General features: G+C 56.5%; 2 protein-coding genes across 2 annotated transcripts; one reads left to right on the top strand and one right to left on the bottom strand.

The window, feature by feature from the left end:
* The first annotated feature begins 414 nt into the window (after positions 1–414).
* NAT9 (N-acetyltransferase 9) lies at positions 415–3,841 on the top strand. The gene is made up of 6 exons (XM_014878178.2): positions 415–823; positions 1,479–1,588; positions 2,536–2,670; positions 2,881–2,940; positions 3,117–3,211; positions 3,303–3,841. Exons 1-6 carry the CDS (start codon positions 747–749, stop codon positions 3,447–3,449), a joined length of 624 nt encoding a protein of 207 aa, XP_014733664.1. The 5' UTR covers positions 415–746; the 3' UTR covers positions 3,450–3,841.
* A 2,454-nt stretch (positions 3,842–6,295) lies between these two features.
* On the bottom strand, positions 6,296–16,014 carry NHERF1 (NHERF family PDZ scaffold protein 1). The gene is made up of 6 exons (XM_014878175.2): positions 15,567–16,014; positions 9,505–9,666; positions 8,615–8,768; positions 8,050–8,090; positions 7,454–7,552; positions 6,296–7,342 (listed from the first exon to the last, which is right to left on the bottom strand). Exons 1-6 carry the CDS (start codon positions 15,957–15,959, stop codon positions 7,178–7,180), a joined length of 1,014 nt encoding a protein of 337 aa, XP_014733661.1. The 5' UTR covers positions 15,960–16,014; the 3' UTR covers positions 6,296–7,177.
* Positions 16,015–17,695: the final 1,681 nt, after the last annotated feature.

The raw sequence follows: 17,695 nt of genomic DNA, 5'->3' as shown, positions 1-17,695 counted from the left end.
GGCGGGAGCGCGAGTGGGCGCGGGCCAGAAAGGAGCAGGAGAATGGGGTGGGGCCAGAGGGGGGGCGTGGCCGTGCTGGAAAGGGGCGTGTCCAGGAGGGCAGGAGCAGGCGGGGGGCGGAGCAGGGGCGGGGACAGGGTGAAGGCACCCACCGCGATTGGGTGAGAGTGAGGGGCGGGGCGCGGGAGGGGACGGGGCTGGGCCTACAGGGGGCGTGAGCACGAATGGGCGGGCCTAGAAAGGGGCTTGGCAGTGTAAATGAGGTGGGGCCAGCGGAGGCGTGGCCGTGCTGAGAAAGAGCGTGTCCAGGAAGGCAGAAGTGGGGAGGGGACAGGGTGATGACACCCACGCGACTGGGCCAGGGAGGAGCAATGGGGCAGTGGAGAGGCGGGGCGTGAGCGCGGAGAGGAAGGGGCGGGGTCACGGGGACAGCGATGACGTCACACATTTCTTGACTGGGAGGCTCGGGGGTCTGTGCGCATGCGTGGAAGGGGATAGGGCTGGCAGACCTCCGTACCGATTCCCGGTTCTCGGTCCCGGATCTTCCCCTCAGCCCCGAGTGACCCGTCGGGATGTTGGAACAGGGATTCGGGATTGTTAATGTGGGGGTATTAGTGCGGCCTGGGAGATCCGGACAGTGAGAGCCGCCTCTCGCTCCGGAAAGGCGCCAGGCCACGCTGCCCCATCCCTTGACCTCGCCGCAGACACGGAGTGGGGTGTGGGGTCTTTCCCTCAGTGCAGAGGCCATGAAGATTAACCAGGACACGGTGCTGCGAGGGAAGAAGGTGACGCTGGTGCCCTACACTGCTGCACACGTGCCCCGGTACGTGCCCCATGCCCTCCCTGCACGCTCCTGCATGGTCTGCTTCCACTTCTCTCCTGAACTCAGTGTTGGGGTCAGGAAAGGAGCTGACTGCCGGTGCAGGGCCCACTCCCCTGTGAATCAGTCAGTGAGGTGCCCTCTGTGCCCGGCAGCACCATCCCTGTGCCAGCCCTGCTGTCAGGGACAGAGAACTTCACCTGTGCCACGGGGAATACCTGGCTGTGAGTGAACACAGCAGCTCTTCTGTTTATTGAGGCCTTTCCCTGGTGATGGGGGAAGAGAAAAGCTTCAGCATGTAAAGCCAGGTGGATGTTTGATAAATTAGGCATGCCAACAGTTTTGTAAAGTCAGTCAGCACAAAGATAACAGCGTTAGTGTTTAGTCAGTGTCCAGGAGGTGCTGTGGGATGAAATGCACCAGAACTCACAAACATCAGGTTTGCATTGGGCACTCCAGACAAAGCCACAGGACGGGCAAACTTCCTCACTTTCCACAGAGAAATCTGTGGAAATTCTGTCTGTGTTAGATAAGGGACAGAGACTTGTCCCTTACATTTTACATTTTAAGTTGCCACAAAAGCTGGGCTGGTGTTTGCAGAGGGATCCTGCTGTGGTGCTCAGCTGGGGCAGTGATGTGGGGCCGGGTCCATTGCCAGGTACCACGAGTGGATGCAGTCGGAGGAGCTGCAGAGACTGACAGCCTCGGAGCCCCTCAGCCTGGAGCAAGAGTACGAAATGCAGCACAGCTGGCGGGATGACGCCGACAGTGAGCATCTGCAATGCTTTCTGAGGGAGGGTGGGAGTGATGAGCAAGTTCTTTTCATTCTGGGAAGGATCCACAGTGAGCTGGGAGTGCCCCCGGAGTGGGTTCCCGTAAACCAGAGGGGATGTGAGACTTTCTACAACAGCAGCTTGAACTGATTTTCTTATTACAGCTGGTATATACTCAGGGAAGTGGAGAATATCCACTTCCTCGAGCTGTTTGTGTCCTTTTTTGTTGCAGTTTTCCAGAGACTGTAATGATTAATTTCCCACAGCATTTTGTGCTGAGCTAAGAATCATTAAGCATCACTCCTGCACAGCTAACACTCCCCAGGTCTGATCGTTGCAATAAGATGGAAGGGGATTATATTTCTCCTTGATAAATTGAATGATTTTATGATCACCTGGTTGAGGTGTGTTGATTCAATTGGTTCCCTGACTCTCCTACAGGTAATGAATCACTGCCCATAAAAGCCTGGTAGAAATTTAGTGAGCTGGAAAATACTGAAGCTGGCAAAGACCTCAGTCTGGAGCATTTGTCTTAGGTGGCATTAAAAACCTTACTCAGAGTGGCAATAACATGGACCAGGTGAATCACTCAGTCTCAGCTTCTTGTGCACCAAACAATTCTTTGCCCCAACTTGCTGCTGAGTAAGACAAGGCAAGGAGACCTCAGACATGGGGAGGAAGTTTTCACACTTCTTCCACAGGCTTTTTCTAGTCTTGGTGTCTGTGTCACCCTCACAATGGATTTTCCCAAGTATTTCTTTCATTTCTGTGTGTGGGAACAGACACACCTGGTGTAGGAAGCCAAATTGTTAACCCTTGCTGTTAACATGTGGAAACTGTTGTTCCTCTGTCCATTCTACACCTTTAATTTCATTCTTTGGTAATTTATGAATAATTATCAGCACACTCTGAAGATGCTGCCACATTCTTGTTTTTCCTCAGAGTGCACCTTCATTGTGCTGGACTCAGGGCGCTGGCCTGGGCAGGCAGAGGAGAACTCCATGGTGGGGGATGTGAATCTCTTCCTTACCAACACTGAGGACCCGACTCTGGGCGAGATTGAAATCATGATTGCAGGTCAAGTTCTGCTTCATAGCTTGGGGCTCTGTCACTGTGGCTGCGTGCTGCAGACAGATGTTGATGTTCCTGCATCAGCTTTTTATTCTCATGCTTTACCATGGCTGATCAGTCCATGGCGTGTCCAGGTCACAGCCTCTTCTCAGAAGTGTCTGGTGTGGCTGGTTTGTCTGCCCTAACTGGATGCTGACTCTGTGCTGTCTCTTTCAGAGCCCAGCTGCCGTGGTAGAGGGTTTGGCAAGGAGGCAACTCTGCTGATGATGGCCTATGGTGAGGGTGGCTCAGTGCACAGGAACAGGAGTGTGGTGGGGCTGGCATCTGGGGGCACATAATCCTGGTGATATGGGCAGGGTAGTAAGGGATGCATCTGCCCCACAACTGGAGTCCTGTGCTTTTATAGATGTGGCACATAATAGAAGTGTCTCTCTCTCTGATTTATCCTGCAGGAGTGAAAAACCTGGGGATCACCAAGTTTGAGGCTAAGATTGGTCAGGAAAACGAAGCCAGTATCTGCATGTTCAAAAAGCTTCACTTTAAGGAGGTACAGTAATAGCCCATCTCCCCAGAGAATGTGAGCAGCATTTGTTTGCCCTGTGGCTGAGGCCGAGCTGCTTTCTCTCTGTGTGCTACAGGTTGCTGTGAACAGCATTTTCCAGGAGGTGACGCTGAGGCTGGATGTCAGTGACCAGGAGAGACGGTGGCTCCTGGAGCAGACAAACCACGTGGAGGAGAAGAGCTACGCTGAGCTGAAGCAGCCAGCTGGGGCGCTGGACAGCTGACAGACACCTCCAGACACCAGCTGGGCTTCCAGGGAGAAGTTGGACCTTGTTTCAAGGTCTGGGTGTGGAGGACACCCGTGAGCCAACACTGGAACTTTTCATCTGTCTCCTTCAGCTGCTTTGTCATCTTGTCAACTTAGCACTTTGCTCTGCCAGCCAGGATTACTGCTTGAAACTTGGACCTGGGGATCAGATGCTAACTCACAGGTTTGGCTAGGAATGACTCTCATTTTGATATGCTGTTCCAACAGAGCCTAAAATCGCCAGCAGTTGATTCCAGGACAAGCAGAAACTTCTCTCACCGTTCTTAAATCAGGATTCATCAGTGAGGAGGTTTCATATACTGGCAGCTCAGTCTTTTTTACTCTTGAATAAAAAAAAAATCACAAAGATCTGAGGAGCCTGAGCACTACATGGGGTTCAACTGGTCTCTTTGGCAGCTCGAGGAATGGTTTAGAAGTTGTAAAGGACAGCAGACACTCTTTAAAGCCAGTTTCCTGGGTCCTGGTAGGTTGCAGGGGGGCACTGCTGGCTCCTGGCAGGGAGAAGCCCAGATGTGGGTGAGCACAAAGGGCAAGTTAATATGATGGAAATTGTTGATACTGGCTAATCAAGACTAGAGCTGAGCCCCAGCACGACGAGGGGCCTGAGAGCTGCAGGAGGCTTCTAAGACAAACTCCCTTCAGCTTCAGGGCTGTGCTTCAGATCTCAAAGCCTAAGGCCAGCAGTGATGTTGCACTTCATTTTCCTTGGCTACTTTGATGAAAGCAAGGAGAGCATGCTGAAAGGGGATAGCTCCCTTCTTCCACCAGCTCAGGACTTACTCTTCTGAGCCTGGAGGCTTCATTTGCTGCTCTCCACTAAGATAAAGATGGGGGAAATACCTCTTACTGAGGGGCAGATATATTTAGGGCAGGAGTTATCCAGCATCTTCTGCAGTAGATCTGAGATCCATGGATGAAAAAGAGGCACTTGCCTGACTCTCACTGTACAAACTTGCCTGTGTAGTTACTCAGCCTGACCTGTCCTGCCCTACACAGGCTGTCCACAGCAGGGAAGCTGCTAAGAGGAGAGGACAGAAGGTAAGAAGGATAACTGTTGCTCCTGTGTGTTTTCTTACTGTAACAGCAGCTGCAATGGCTAATCCTAGACCACAAATTATCTGTTTCAGTGATGGAGGATCAGGTAATAACTTTCAGATTTGCCCTGGGATGTTTTGGAGATTGGCAGTCTGTGGAATTTTTAGTGTTGCTGTGCCTGTATTTTTAGGGCCTGGGGGCTTTAGCTTTCCAATTTTAGCTAATTTAAATACATGACTCCTGTGACTAATATTAAAGCCAAGGTTGGGAACAGTGTATCTTGGCATTTTAAACAAGTATTTAGTGTAGATTTAGTTGTAGTGAAAGCTTTGTGTGGTAATAAAGTGAAGAGCAGCTCTACTTCCCGTTGGGATTACCATGACAAGGGCTACTAATCCTCCTGCTCCTCGTCACCTGCTGCAGGCAGAAATGGATTCTGTCCTCCAGAACAAGATTTACAGAACCTGCTGGGTGAGCTGCTGGCTCTGGTGCTCCTTCTGTGAAGTGTCTCATCCCTGTGCCAGAGCAGCAAGGCCAAACCAGCAGGCGAGATGTAGCTGGGCTGGGATTTTCTCCCCTAAAACCGAACCAAGGTGAGAAAAACAATTTATTTTAACCTCTGCTGCCAGGGGGAAGGGGCAGGGTGATGTCCTGTCAGCTCCCCATGCCCAGCTGGTTGCTCTGGAGCCAGCGAGGGCCCTGCTTGGCATCCCCGGTCCCCGGCAACGCCGGCGCTGCCCCGGCTCCACAGGCGGCTGGGAACAGCCTTTTCCTGGCAACCCAAAACAAAGTTGGGTCTGTCCTGGAGCTCAGCCCGCCCCAAAGGCTGGGGAGAAGAGTCTCAGCAGGGCTCAAACAGGTTTCCCACAGGGAACCAGTGCCCAGCTGCTCTGACCAGGCCAAGAGGCCAAAGATGCTGCTGGGACCCACAGGGTGCCCCCAGTCCTGTCCTTCCCCACCCTGTGGCATCCATCCCAGGCAGAGGTGTCCTGCTGCCCCAACGGGATGAGGATGGGGAAACAGGGAATGGGGGCTCACCTTCTCTCAGAGGACACGTCTTGGGAGAAGGAGACAGGTTGGAATGGGCTCCCCCAGCTTCCAGGAGGAGGTGACATCCAGCACATCCCCCAGAAATCTGGTGGCACTTTGTCACCTGGGTGTCATTTGAGGTGCAAAGATCTGTGACCATTCGTGTACTCAGGTGGAAGAGCTGCTTTGCAGATTTGGAGCACAAAACAAGAGTGTGCATTAAGGGAGGAAGTGAAGATACCAGAGGCCAGGCACAGCCCTGCCCTGTGCCACCAGTCTGGCCCCACTGAGCCACCCAGGGCTACATCCATTCATTGAGAGGGACAAGCATCCCTCTCCTCACCAATCCCCCCTTCCTTCCCTCAACCCAGGCTCATCCTAAAAACCTCCATAGGGGCTGGGGGCACATTTGGGCTGCCCACAACAGAGCTGCTGCCCTCCAGCCTGGCCAGCAGATGCAGATCAGAGCTCTGCATCACCCCCCTCACCCTCCCCCTCCTCTCCTCCCTTTCCCCCTCCCCCAGCACTCCCCTGGGGATTAAAGCCCATTAATCACCACAAGGCATTAACCCCACTGGGACCAGCCAGTGCCTCCCCAGCCCCCTCAACCTGTCCCCTCAGGTGCTGAGGGGTACCCAAACCAGGCCCAGTGTCCCCCAGTTACCTGCCTTTCCCCCAGGCCCCTGCAAGGCCTCTGCATCGCCTCTTGTTCTGGAAGGATTTAGCTTTAAACCAGACTTGTGAAGTCAGAAAGGTTTATTCCAGTAAACAGAATTTTTCTTGAGCTCAACAGTACAACAACACCTGATTACAGCACATGGAAACAAAACATCCACAGGAAGAATTTTCACAAAACACAGGTAAAAAAAAATAAAGATGTGATTGGAAAAATGCTTATTTCAGGAAAAAAAAAAGTCTATGAGAAGCTTTTAAATTAAACAGTGTTGGATTCAAACCCTGATTGGCTGTCTCCGGAAGTGTGCAGGAGCAAAGGAGACTATTATTGCTTGCTGTGCTGGCTCCAGACACCCTCTCCTCTCCCAAAATTGCCCCAGGACAGGGTGCTGGGCACTCCCCAGTGCCGGGCTCCCATAGCCCTCCTTGCAGCTGAAGAGGCAAAGGGACAGGGTCACTGTGGACGGAGCTTGCCAGGCCAGGGTCAGACACCTGGCTGTAGTCAGTGGCTGGCCAGGTGGGGTTTGGTAGAAGACACTAAAAGCCTCAGGTTTTGCAGTTAAAGGGTAATTTAGGGGGGGATCTCAAATGGAGATGGGGTTTGGGGTGGGGAAAAAACCAGGGAACAATGGGGACCAGGAGTGTTGGGCATCAGGCCACCTCAAATCCTTGATCCCTCCCAAACCCCTGCTTGTGCCTACCAGGGTGTGCAGGGCTTCAAGGCAGGACTGGAAGAACACCCTGGGGATGAGCTTTTGGGAGGGGACACCCTCAGCACCCCCAGCCCAGAACCCCTCTGCAGGGATGCTCACTGGCCACCAAACCCCAGCACTTGGGTCAGGGTGGTAGGGAGCAGCCCCTCATCTGCTCACGGCAGGAGGAGTGCAGGAGAGGTGGGTATGGGGCTGGGGGAAGCTAGAAGACCCTCACCCTGCCTTAGGGCCTTCACAGGTTGCTGAACAGTTCATTTTTCTTGCTCCAGTCCATCTGGGGTGCCCTCTTGCTGGTGCGCTTCTGGTGCGCCCGCTCCTTGGCCACGGCCAGCGGGATGTCGAGGTCCAGGAGGGAGCCGGATGCTGAATGGCGTTTGTCACCCTCCTGTGTGTGAGGCTGGGGACGAGAGGTGGTGTCAGCCCCACTGTGTGTCCCCTGCACAGCCCCATGGTGGGGGTGCAGCCCAGATCCCGCTTTCCAGCCTTCCCCCAGTATTCTCAGCCCTACCTCGCTGTGGGTCTCGCTGGAGTTGGGGGACACAGCCAGCGGTGTGGGGCTGGATGGGCTCTCAGACACCGAGTTGGACCGTGGCTCTCCTCCATTTTCCTGAAGGGAGCAGGGAGAGAGTGTGAGCTCCAGCCCTGGGGCTTCAGAACAGCCTGCTGAGTTGCAAGTCCCACCCAGGGTACAATGAAATCCGCCCTCCCCACCCTAATCCCCTGCAAGCTCCAGGCACATAAATACCTCTAGCACTGCCCATCCGGAGTGGGAAAGGATTAAACCCCGGCCTGACTGCCCTGGCTTTAGCAGGAGCAGGAGGAGGAGAGTGGCTGCAGGGCTGGGTGCTACACTTCCCTACTGCAGCATGAGGGCTCCCAGCCCTGGAGCATCAGAGAGCAAAAGAGAGAAGGAAAACAGCCACCTCCATGACACTCAGCACCACAAGCATCGCCCTTCCCAGTGGCACCAGCTCTTGTGTGGCAGCCTGAGACCACTGCAGTGTCTGGTGGCATCACCCACCCATGGGCAGAGGGGACATGAACAGGAGGGTCCCTGACTGGAGATGTAAACAGATAGAATTAAAATCAAGACGAGGCTCTTACCTTCCCTATATCACCGTTGGCAACTGGTTCTGGCAAGGGACCTGTGGGATAAGGACACGGGCACCGGGTGAGGATGTGTTTGCTTTGTCCCCTTGCCAGTGCAGGGCAAGCCAAGGCTGTACATGGCCAATGCTCATGTAACACTGCCCAGGGTCTGGCCAGGTCTTGAATTTTGCACCCAGCCCTGTGGCACAGGGAAATCCTGCCAGACATATCCCCATGATGGCAGCCATGATGTGAAGCCCCTCCCCATCGTCCTGGGGACCACTGTGACAGCAGGGAAAGGGCCAAAGAGAAGACCAAAGGGCAGCTGATGCCTGTTTGCTCCCCGAGCCATAAACCCTGCCAAAGTGCAACCCAGGGCCATAAATCTGCCCACGTCAGCCCCACCAGCCTGGCACTGGGCCCTCGGCCAGGCAGGGAAATGCCAAAGCCAGGTGACTGCTTGGCCCCAGGGTGATAAGACCACCTTCCAGGGCTCAGCACCCTTATCTTTGGTGAGAGGGTGACACAGAGGCAGCAGACGTGGCACAAGCCCCTCCCAGCAGCACAGTCCCCAGCCCACCTGTCAGGTGCTTCTCTGAAGGGACCACCTTGCACTTCTTGAAGAACTCATCCGTGAGGACGTCCACCACCAGCAGCCTGGTCTCGTCACCACTTGCCTTGATGGCTGCTACCACGTCACTGTGCTGCTTGCCTTCCATGCACACGCCATTCACCTGCAGGCAACCACATCACCACTGAAGCTGGGGAACATCCATCCCTCAGAAGCACCATGGAGGGGTCAGGTACCAGCCTTGGTATCAGTCACAATCCCAGCACAGCCACCTCATAGCCACAGGCATTCGTGGCCTCACAGGGATTACCAATGAAGCCAGAAAAACCTCATTAAAAGCAGATTTTCCTCTGAGTGACTGGTATAGGATCGAATGGGCAAAGCTGGCAGGGAACTCCCAGCGGCACATGGACTCAGGGCTGGCACAAAACCCTCGTGCCATGCCATGGTCTCCAGAAACCACAAAAGCGTCACCCCAGAAGAGGCAGCAGCCCCACACCCTGGTGAGCAGCAGGGCTGGGGCTCAGTTGGTCCTTGCTCTCGTGGATCATCATCCCACCTGAGCTGGCACAAACCTGAGCTCATCCCCAACCCGGTCACACCTGACAGCAGGACTTGTGACCACTGTGCACCTTGTCCCCAGCCTGCCCCACCCCAGGGGCATCCTGGGGACAGGGGACAGTGCTATTGCTAATTAACCCCCAGACAACTAATTACTGCTCAGTCCCAGCGCTCCACAGTGCTGCACCCCTGGGTGGGGACGGGCAGGCTGGTGCAGGTTGGGGTGAGTCACTGCCGGCACCAGGGACACTGTGCACCTTCCTGGCCAAGGGCAGCTGTCTCCCAGGCACCAGGATGTGAGGGAGGGACCCCTGAGACCTCCCCTCAGCCCAGCACACCTCGATGATGCGGTCCTGGGGTGCCAGCCCTGCTGCCTCAGCCGGCGAGCCGGGGTCGACGGCGCGCACGTACTGCCCTGGGCGGCTCTTGTCACTGTGCAGGTTGAAGCCATAGCCATCAGGGCCCTTCTTCATGTGGCACAGCCGAGGTCTCAGCTCCTCCTGCAATGGGAACAATCTGTGGGTGAACTGCTTCTGGACCCCCCAACACCGAGGGACAGCACCAGGAACCCCAGAGAGCTGCTGGAGTGGCAGGGACACCATCCTTGGCTGGCCACCTGTGGGCACTGACACCTCAAGATGGGATGCAGGGTGCCAAACACCCTATGATGCGGGGCTCTAATTAATTAATTAGGTGCAGGGCACACTAATTGCAGTGAAACAGTGAAGAAACATGTTATTATGTGTACGTTCTCAGACCACGCTCTTCCTTTCGGGATCAAGATTGCAACTGCCATGAAGGTGGAGGAGGAAACACAGCCCAGGCTGCTGGGAAGCAGCCCCACTCCACCCCATCCCACTTGGGAAGCTTTGGCTACTGGAGAGATTTCAGGTGCTGGCACAGGTCCCGTCCATCACTCCCTTGCCAGTGTACTCCCTCTCCCTGGCAAACCTAGCCACAGGTTCAGGGAGATCCCCACCCCAGAGCACCCCACAGCCAACTGTCAGCAGGGAAGGGGTACACAGGGCTCAGGCAGGCAGCTGGAACCCAGCTGGAACAGCTGGAATGCTGAGGCACCTCCATGCCCCAGCATGAACTTCCAGGATTGCAAAACAGAAACCAGCTCCGATGGGGACAGTGCGACTGGGATGTTCACCTCTCCAGGAGGCAACACCCTGCTCATCTGCACGTGGTTTCACCCTGACCTGTGGATCCACTAGTACCTGGAGCCAGGGAACCCCGCTGGGGCAGCCACAGCCACTCACTTGGCCCACTTGGTGCCCTCTAAGCTCCCCACATGGTGAGCAGCAGGAAGAAGCAGGGGCATCCCCAGGAGCCTGGCACACAGGAACTGCCTTTGCTCACCTAGCAGGGAGTGGGATGTCCAGGAAGCATCAGAGGAACCAGGTGACAGAACCAGACATCTGCATGTGGCACTGTCAGAACTGCTCTGACCCTAGCACCCAATATCACTTTTACAATTTATATATAAAATTATTTGATCCCACCTTGACCACCAGAACCTGGGCTTTGGTTGGGCTCTCCCAGCAGTCAAGCCTCACTCAAACTGCTGGAATATTTCTCACCAAGGGGGCTAGTATTCAATCTTTCATCCCAGATCATTTTTCCTCTGTTGGTACCCACAGTATCACTGAGGACAGGCACTGTAGGAATTTGCCCTCCCACACCTGCATCAGGTGCACGCCTGCACAGCACTTTTGCATCTTCCACGAAATACCTTTGCCCACTGCAGGGACAGCCTGGGTCCGAGGGTGCTGACAGCCCATATCTGACACACTGATGTGGCACAGGGTCCCACAGCAGCCAGGGTGATGCACTTAAAATTGCTAAGCACAGCACTGAGATAAAGAGATAAAGCTCTGATAAAGCCCTGATAAAGTCCCATCCTCTTGCACAACGCCTTCCTTCATGGTCAAGGCTGGCCACCTCAGCACCACTTGACAACACCCTGGGAAGGGAGGTGCAGGCAGCACCCAGCACATCTGCCAGCAGTGAAGGTGACCCCGAGATGCCTCAGCACTGGCATGCAGGACTCGCTCTCCACGCCCAGTGCAATAGCCCAGCTGTGGATTCCCTGGCTGCTGGAGGATTGTGACCCCCTCGACTTCGCCCCTTCCACCCTCCCATGCCCAGGTTCACAGGGTGTGACAGCATCCTCCACCAGGCAGAAATCCCAAGCAATGTGGGGATAGACGATACCCAAAAATAAGGACAAAAGGCAGGAGCTGCTGGAGCCTAGAGAAAGGCAGCACCTCCCCAGATCCCTGCCCTGGCTCGACCCTGAGCAAGGGGTTCAGGCTCTGCAGCACCCACGCTGCCGGTGCCCTTGGCAGCGCTATGGGGCTGCTCCACGCCGATAGCTCAGGACAAAGCCAGAGGGAGCACCCAGCAAGTGGTGCTGGCAGCGCTCCCGGGCGAGGAGGAGGAGGGAGGGCTTCGCTCCCACCCATGCCAACAAAGCCCTGGCAGCCTGGGCTCCCTGAGATGCTGGTGCCATGAATTTTTTGGGGGGGATGGGTGGACAGATGTCTCAGGACACAGAGACAGGTCACGGCAGCGAGGGAGGCACTGATCCTACAAAGGCAGCTGGCCAAGGCAGCAGCACTCGGTGCGAGGGCAGCCTGGCCAAGCCTTGACCCGGCCCCCCAGCATCCCCCCAGCAGCTCCTCCAGCCCAGCGAGGCTGCCAGTGCCAGCCCAAACCACAGAAACCCTGCGAGCAGCCACCATTCTGCCTCCCAGAGAGGAAAACAAACGCATCTGATCCTCCAGCAGCCGTATCCTGCCCATCCACGGGCTGAGCACCCCCATGACAGAGCATCCTTCCAGCCCCAAAGTCCCCTTTGGACCGGGCAACGTGAGGCAAGAAGGTTTGGGGCCAACATTCGGGATGTGAGAAGACCCGTGGCTATGGACCTGGGAGGCGGAAATGCCCCTAATTTCTCTAAGCCGCTGCATCCTGTCCTGCAAGGCCAGCAGCTCTCCCACCGCGCTGGGACGCTGGGATTAGCCGGCAATTACAGCAATTACAACCTCAGTCAGGGAGGGCAGCGGGGGAAGCTGCAATCAGCCCCCTGCACAGGCATCCCATGCCACCCTCTCCTCTACACCCAGGGAAGGCACCCAGAGAAGCCTCTGTGTGCAGAGATGCCCGCTTGGGATGAGGACTTTTGCAGCATTGCACTGCTGTTCCAACCCTGAAACAGGATTTGGGGCTCACCCAGATGCTTCTCCCTCCACAGTGCCTTCAGCCACCTGGCAGGACCAGCAATCCCAGGATTGTGGGGACCCCAGCTGCACAGTATGTCAGGACTCGCTCCCCATTTCCCAGCCCCCCAACAGTAATTTCAGAACAGCTTTTGAAGCCTCAAGTCCCAGGAAATTCCCTGCAGCCCTACAAGCAGCATCAAGCCTGCTGGCGGCAGCAACATTCCCACTTACTCAAAGAGGAACACAACAGCTCTGAGGATGCCTGGGCCAGCAAATTCACACGGGTCCCAAAATCTGGCGCACACATTCGGGCTTCATACAAAGGGGATGCAAAGCAGCCTCCTTGCAGCATCCCTGTCACGTCCTGTTTGACTGGAGCTGCTTTTCATGCAGCTGCCTTGAGAGGAAATTTAATTCATTTCCTAATTAAACACCAGCTACCCCAGTGCAACACTCCCAGCGCCGGGGGAACTGCTCCCTGTTACACTCTGAAACCCAGCCCTGGGAGGCTCTCCCAGGTTTTACAAGAAGCCTTGCTGGCAGGGAGAGCTCTAATTTAACACTGAATTTGCAAGAGGGAAGCCAGGGCTGGGAGCAAATGCCTTGCCCTGGTATCAGGCCACGGTGATGCTGTCCTGGGAACACTGTGTGGTTTGCATGAAACTTTCTCAAGACACTCCCGAGCAGCTGAAGCCTCCAGAAACAAACGTGGGGGACACCCCCATAGCACAGGGCCCCAGGAAATGGGGCTGAACTGAGGTGTGTGAAACTGTCACCGTGCTGGCTCAGCACCACAGACAAGGGTGCATGGGTCAGCTCCCCGGGGAGGCTCAAAACCTCCATCACAGCATCAGGGGGATTTGCACACTCAAGGCTTGATAGGAATGAAAAAGGAGCCTACGGCGAGTCTCCCAAAACTGCCTCAGGGATCTGTGGAGGTGTCCGAGGCCCCTGACAGTCCCAGTCATGCGGGACCCAGCACATGGAGAGAGAATGGATTCTGCTGGAAGGTGGCAGACGCTAACTAAACATTGCTCACCAAAAGCAGTTCTCCCAGCTCTTGAGCATCTCCAGGCTTGTTAAACAAATAAAGGCAAGTCCAACCCAACAAAGCAAACAGGACTCTGACGTGCAAATCTCCCACTTCTCCTGTGATCTCAGGGAATCCCACCAATCCACAATGATGGGATGGGGCTGTGGGGGGATGGAGCAGCCAGCACCAGTTGCCTGCCAGTGGCCAGGAGCAGGCCACCAGTGTGTTCCTGCCTCACTGGAAAGAAATCCCTTTCTGCCTGCTCCGGCTTGGCTCGGCATCCTGCCCAGCATATTCCCACCTTGCTCGGTGGGTGCCTGGCTGGGCGATGTCTCTAAATCCACTCGCCTTTTCCACTGGGCCCTGCCCCCCAACCGCAAGATTTCCTGCTGCTACCTGTTGAGAAACCGTCTGGGGCCTTGTGGCAATGTCACCCCATGTCGCCCACTTCCTGCTCTAGTAAGGAGAGAAACCACTAGCAGAGAAACCGCCAGTACTAACTGTGCATGAGCTGTGCCCCCAGCTTGCTTCCCAAAGACTCTGGGAATCTTCAGCCAAGACTGTCCCCCAAAGCCCACGAATATCTCCGGCTAGGACTGTCTCACAAAATCTTGTGGGGCATCTCCAGCTTCCTAAGTTCTTTCCATCACTCCAGCCAACACAGTGAGCAGGCAGCAGTCCCACGGCACGAGAGGGCTCCATCCTCTTCGGGAACTGCACATTCTCAGCTCCCAAGCCTGGCAGGGGACTCACCTGAGCTGCATTAACAACATTCCTTTTATTTTTCCCAGCTCACGGAGAGGTCTGGCAGCAGAAAGCAGAGCACAGACAGTCTCACCAGCCCTGAGGGAGCACTGGCACTGTGACATATGGGAGAGCAGGCACGTTGTCCCTGCATGGGGCAGCACCAGAGCCCAGCACGGGGCCACACGCGAGGGACGTGGGATGGTACAGGGGACAGTGAGCAAGAGAGTCAGCACAGGGATAGAGCATGGCTGTTCCCACCCAAATAAGCCCATCAAGGAGGTGCTGGAGTGATGTTTTACCTAGGCAGGGATGAGATCTGTGCCTGCAGTAGATCAGCCCAACCAGGGGAATAAGCACAAGGCTTAAGTCCAACAGAAGACACAGCTCAAAACCACCTAATCCTCAGCAAAACCATATGTGACAGCAGCTGAGTGAGACACCACGGTCGTCCTGGAGCTCAGCATCAACACTCAGAAGGCTCCACTGCACCAACCTCTCTGAGAATCAAAAGATTTCCCCAGAAGGTTCTTTACACTGGGGACACCAAGAGGCTGCTGCCCAGGGAGCCATCCACGTGTCTGTTGTAACAACAAACACGGCTTTGCTGGGTAAATAAAAAGCATTATTATCTCCCAGAGCGTCTCTTAGGAACCACTTGGGGCATGAAAGGTCAGCTGTTTCTCAATTCCTCACCTTTCTACATCACTTTGTTTGTGCAACTGCTCGCTTCCACGCGTGCTTAAGGTCGACATTCCTGAGTTAGGGGAAGTGTCTGTGGGAACTGAGTGCCATGATCGAGCCCCCAGCCCGGGAAGGGCTCTGCTATCCCCACTCCAAAATAGGCACTGAACACACTCAAAGCAGGAGTGACTACCACCAATACCTGCAGTCTCAGCCACAAAAAACACCCTCTGCCACGGGTTTTTTGTTGTATTTTGGAGTGGGTTAGTGCCAGCTGCTCTCAGCCCAGTCCTGGGCTCAGCTGCACGTTAAAGCTCGCCCTGTTGCGTTTCTCACCCCGTGTTAGCACAAGGACGGGCCGAAGAGCTCCGGGACCCACCGGGTTCAGTTATGGGTCCAACCAGCCCGGTGTGCCACTGACACGGCTGGGAGATGGGACCATTAAGGAGAAGAAAATAATTTAAAATAAAAAAGGCAAAGCAGTCAGGCGCGGCAGGACCCGGGGCTTTTGGGGAGCCGCGTTTAAAGCAAAGCAAAAAAAAGAAACAATCGAGACCGAAACCACACACGACGCCCATGGCAGACGCGGCGGCCGCGGCTCCTGCTCGCCTGGAAGGCGACGACCGCGGCCAGTGGTGATCCCTCCTCCTCGGACAACACCCTGTGCACCGAAAACTTCCGTGCCCCAATGCCCCGGTCGCTCATTTACCCGCTGTTCGCCACCGCTGGGCTCCCGCGCCGGGGGCTCCGCCGGCACCGGGGCCGCCTGCTCTCTGACCACCGGCGGCTCAGCATTCGCCCCGTCCCGCTTCGGCAGCTGATCCTCGGCCGTCGAGTCTACGACGAGGAGGCTGACGGTACCGGCGGCGGCGCGGATCCGCTCCACCACCTGCTGATGGCTCTCCCGCTCCACGTTCTCGCCATTCACCTCCAGCAGCCGGTCCCCAGCGCGCAGCCCCGACCGCTCGGCCGGCGATCCCGCCTCTACTAGCCGGATGAACTGGCCCGGCTTGCCCTTCTCGCCGTGCAGGTGGAAGCCGTACCCGTCCGGGCCGCGCTCCAGGCGGCACAGACGGGCGGCGGGGCCCGCGCCGCTGCTCATGGCGGGGGAGTCGGCGGGAGCAGCAGCCGGTCCGTCCCGCCAGCCGCCCTCAGCGCACTGCGCGGCAACCAGCCCGCCGCACGCCTTATATAGGGGGGCGGGGCCGGGCGCCAGCGGCCGCCAATGGGAGAGCGGGATGGGATTGTGCCCGCCAAATAAGGAACACAACGGGGCGTGTCTATGCAAATATTAAATTGGGTTATGCAAATTAGGGTGGGTGGGTATGCAAATGTCTTGTCGCCCCGGTGGGGCGGGCTGGGCGCGGCGCCCTCGCCGGGCCGAGGTGCCCGCAGCGGGAACGGATCGCTCTCCGCTGGGGTCCGACCGCTCCTCCCTGGGGCTGGATCACCCCCCGCAGCCACCTCCGCCTCTTCCTGGGGCCACCCGAGCCCACCGCGGCATTCCCAATCCTTGTTGTACTCTACCCACTGTGCATCGGCTCTGCTGCCGTCTCGGAGACAGCCCCGACGGTGGCCGGAGATCGGCGGGACGCTCCCAGCTGTTCCCGCTCCGAGGCACATCCCGGGTGGCCTCTAAGGGAACATCCATCCCATACCATCGCCCACTCCTTGAAGGCTGCAGTCGGTCCCAGCGCTGCTCCTACTTATGGGTGGAGGGATGCTCCAAGCTTCGACAGTTAAATAAAATCCCCAAATCGAAACTACGTGGGAAAGCAGGCCGGGAAGAGGGCAGGTAATTCGCTTTGCAGTGGAAATGAGATACCAGCCCTGTTCCCCCAGCTGCCTCTGAACCTTGCTCAGCACCTTAGAGCTGGGGGCCCGAGGTGGGGAAGATGGAGGGAACCCCAGAACCCCAGGGGATTTGCTCTGCCCTGGCTCCATGTTCTCTGCTCATGGACTAAGAAGCAGAGGTAGCTGCAGGGGGTCATGAGCATGTGAGATCCTAGGGTTTGGGCTCAACCAGGGCAGAGCAAAGAAGCAACAAGACTTGGCTGCTCCTGCGATGCCAGGGCTGCTGGTGCCAGGCAGAGCTGCCTCCTGGTCCTGGGATTGTCCTAGACAGGGTGGCACAGAGGTACCAGAGGTGTCTCCCAGTGCAGGGCCTGGCTGAAGTTCCTGAGCAAAGGTCCTCAGGGCAGCCAGGATCACGTTTAACCGAGCTGCAGACAGGTGAGCAAGGAGGGGACAGCTGCGTGCCATGGGACATGTCTCTCACAAGGCACTCTGCCCCAAAACCCTGCACAGGAACCCCAGACAACGAGGAACTCCCCGTGTGCTCGGGGTGGCCGTGCTCCAGCTCCATGGGACCCAGCTGGGAGTGGAGGGGGGACTCATTTGTTTCCTCCACTCGGCTGAGCATTCGCCCGCAGCCACTGGGCCCTGAGAAAAGCGTCGGAGAGGAATCCCACGGCAGCCGGCAGCAAATGCCTGTGGAGAGGAAAACCAGGGCAAGCATGTTGTGGTACGGCCCCAGGACGGGGGGATCTATCACCCCTGTCACAGCCATCCCCTTGGCAAGGGGGTTGTGAGCAGCACAGCCCCACAAGTGAGCTTCTGGGAAGGGCAGATGCAGAGCATCTAAGTCAGGAAACAAAACCCAGCTCCAGCAGGACTGGTTTGAGCACGAGACCATGATAAGGAAGAAAGGCAGCAGCAAAGGAAACAGCTGAAACTGCTTTTGGGTCCAAGAGTGCCTGCGGGATGGCAGGGCACAGGCAGGACCGTCGTGCCCCAGCTGCCTCCTCCTGCCCTTTGCCTCTTGGAGTGAAGTTAAAG

This window comes from Sturnus vulgaris, chromosome 20 (genome assembly GCF_052056855.1).
Source record: "Sturnus vulgaris isolate bStuVul1 chromosome 20, bStuVul1.hap1, whole genome shotgun sequence".
Lineage (NCBI taxonomy): Eukaryota > Metazoa > Chordata > Aves > Passeriformes > Sturnidae > Sturnus > Sturnus vulgaris.
The sequence above is the reverse complement of the archived record's forward strand: the minus strand, read 5'-3'. Positions and strand labels throughout refer to the sequence as shown.

Excerpts from the sequence above, each read along its gene's own strand:
- NAT9 (XM_014878178.2), top strand. The coding sequence starts at position 747 with ATGAAGATTAACCAGGACACGGTGCTGCGAGGGAAGAAGGTGACGCTG. Across the intron at positions 824-1,478 it reads ACTGCTGCACACGTGCCCCG|GTACCACGAGTGGATGCAGT; the intron begins GTACGTGCCCCA and ends GTCCATTGCCAG. Across the intron at positions 1,589-2,535 it reads CTGGCGGGATGACGCCGACA|AGTGCACCTTCATTGTGCTG; the intron begins GTGAGCATCTGC and ends GTTTTTCCTCAG.
- NHERF1 (XM_014878175.2), bottom strand. The coding sequence starts at position 15,959 with ATGAGCAGCGGCGCGGGCCCCGCCGCCCGTCTGTGCCGCCTGGAGCGC. Across the intron at positions 9,667-15,566 it reads CCAGCGGTGGCGAACAGCGG|GAGGAGCTGAGACCTCGGCT; the intron begins GTAAATGAGCGA and ends TTCCCATTGCAG. Across the intron at positions 8,091-8,614 it reads TTCAGAGAAGCACCTGACAG|GTCCCTTGCCAGAACCAGTT; the intron begins GTGGGCTGGGGA and ends CTTATCCCACAG.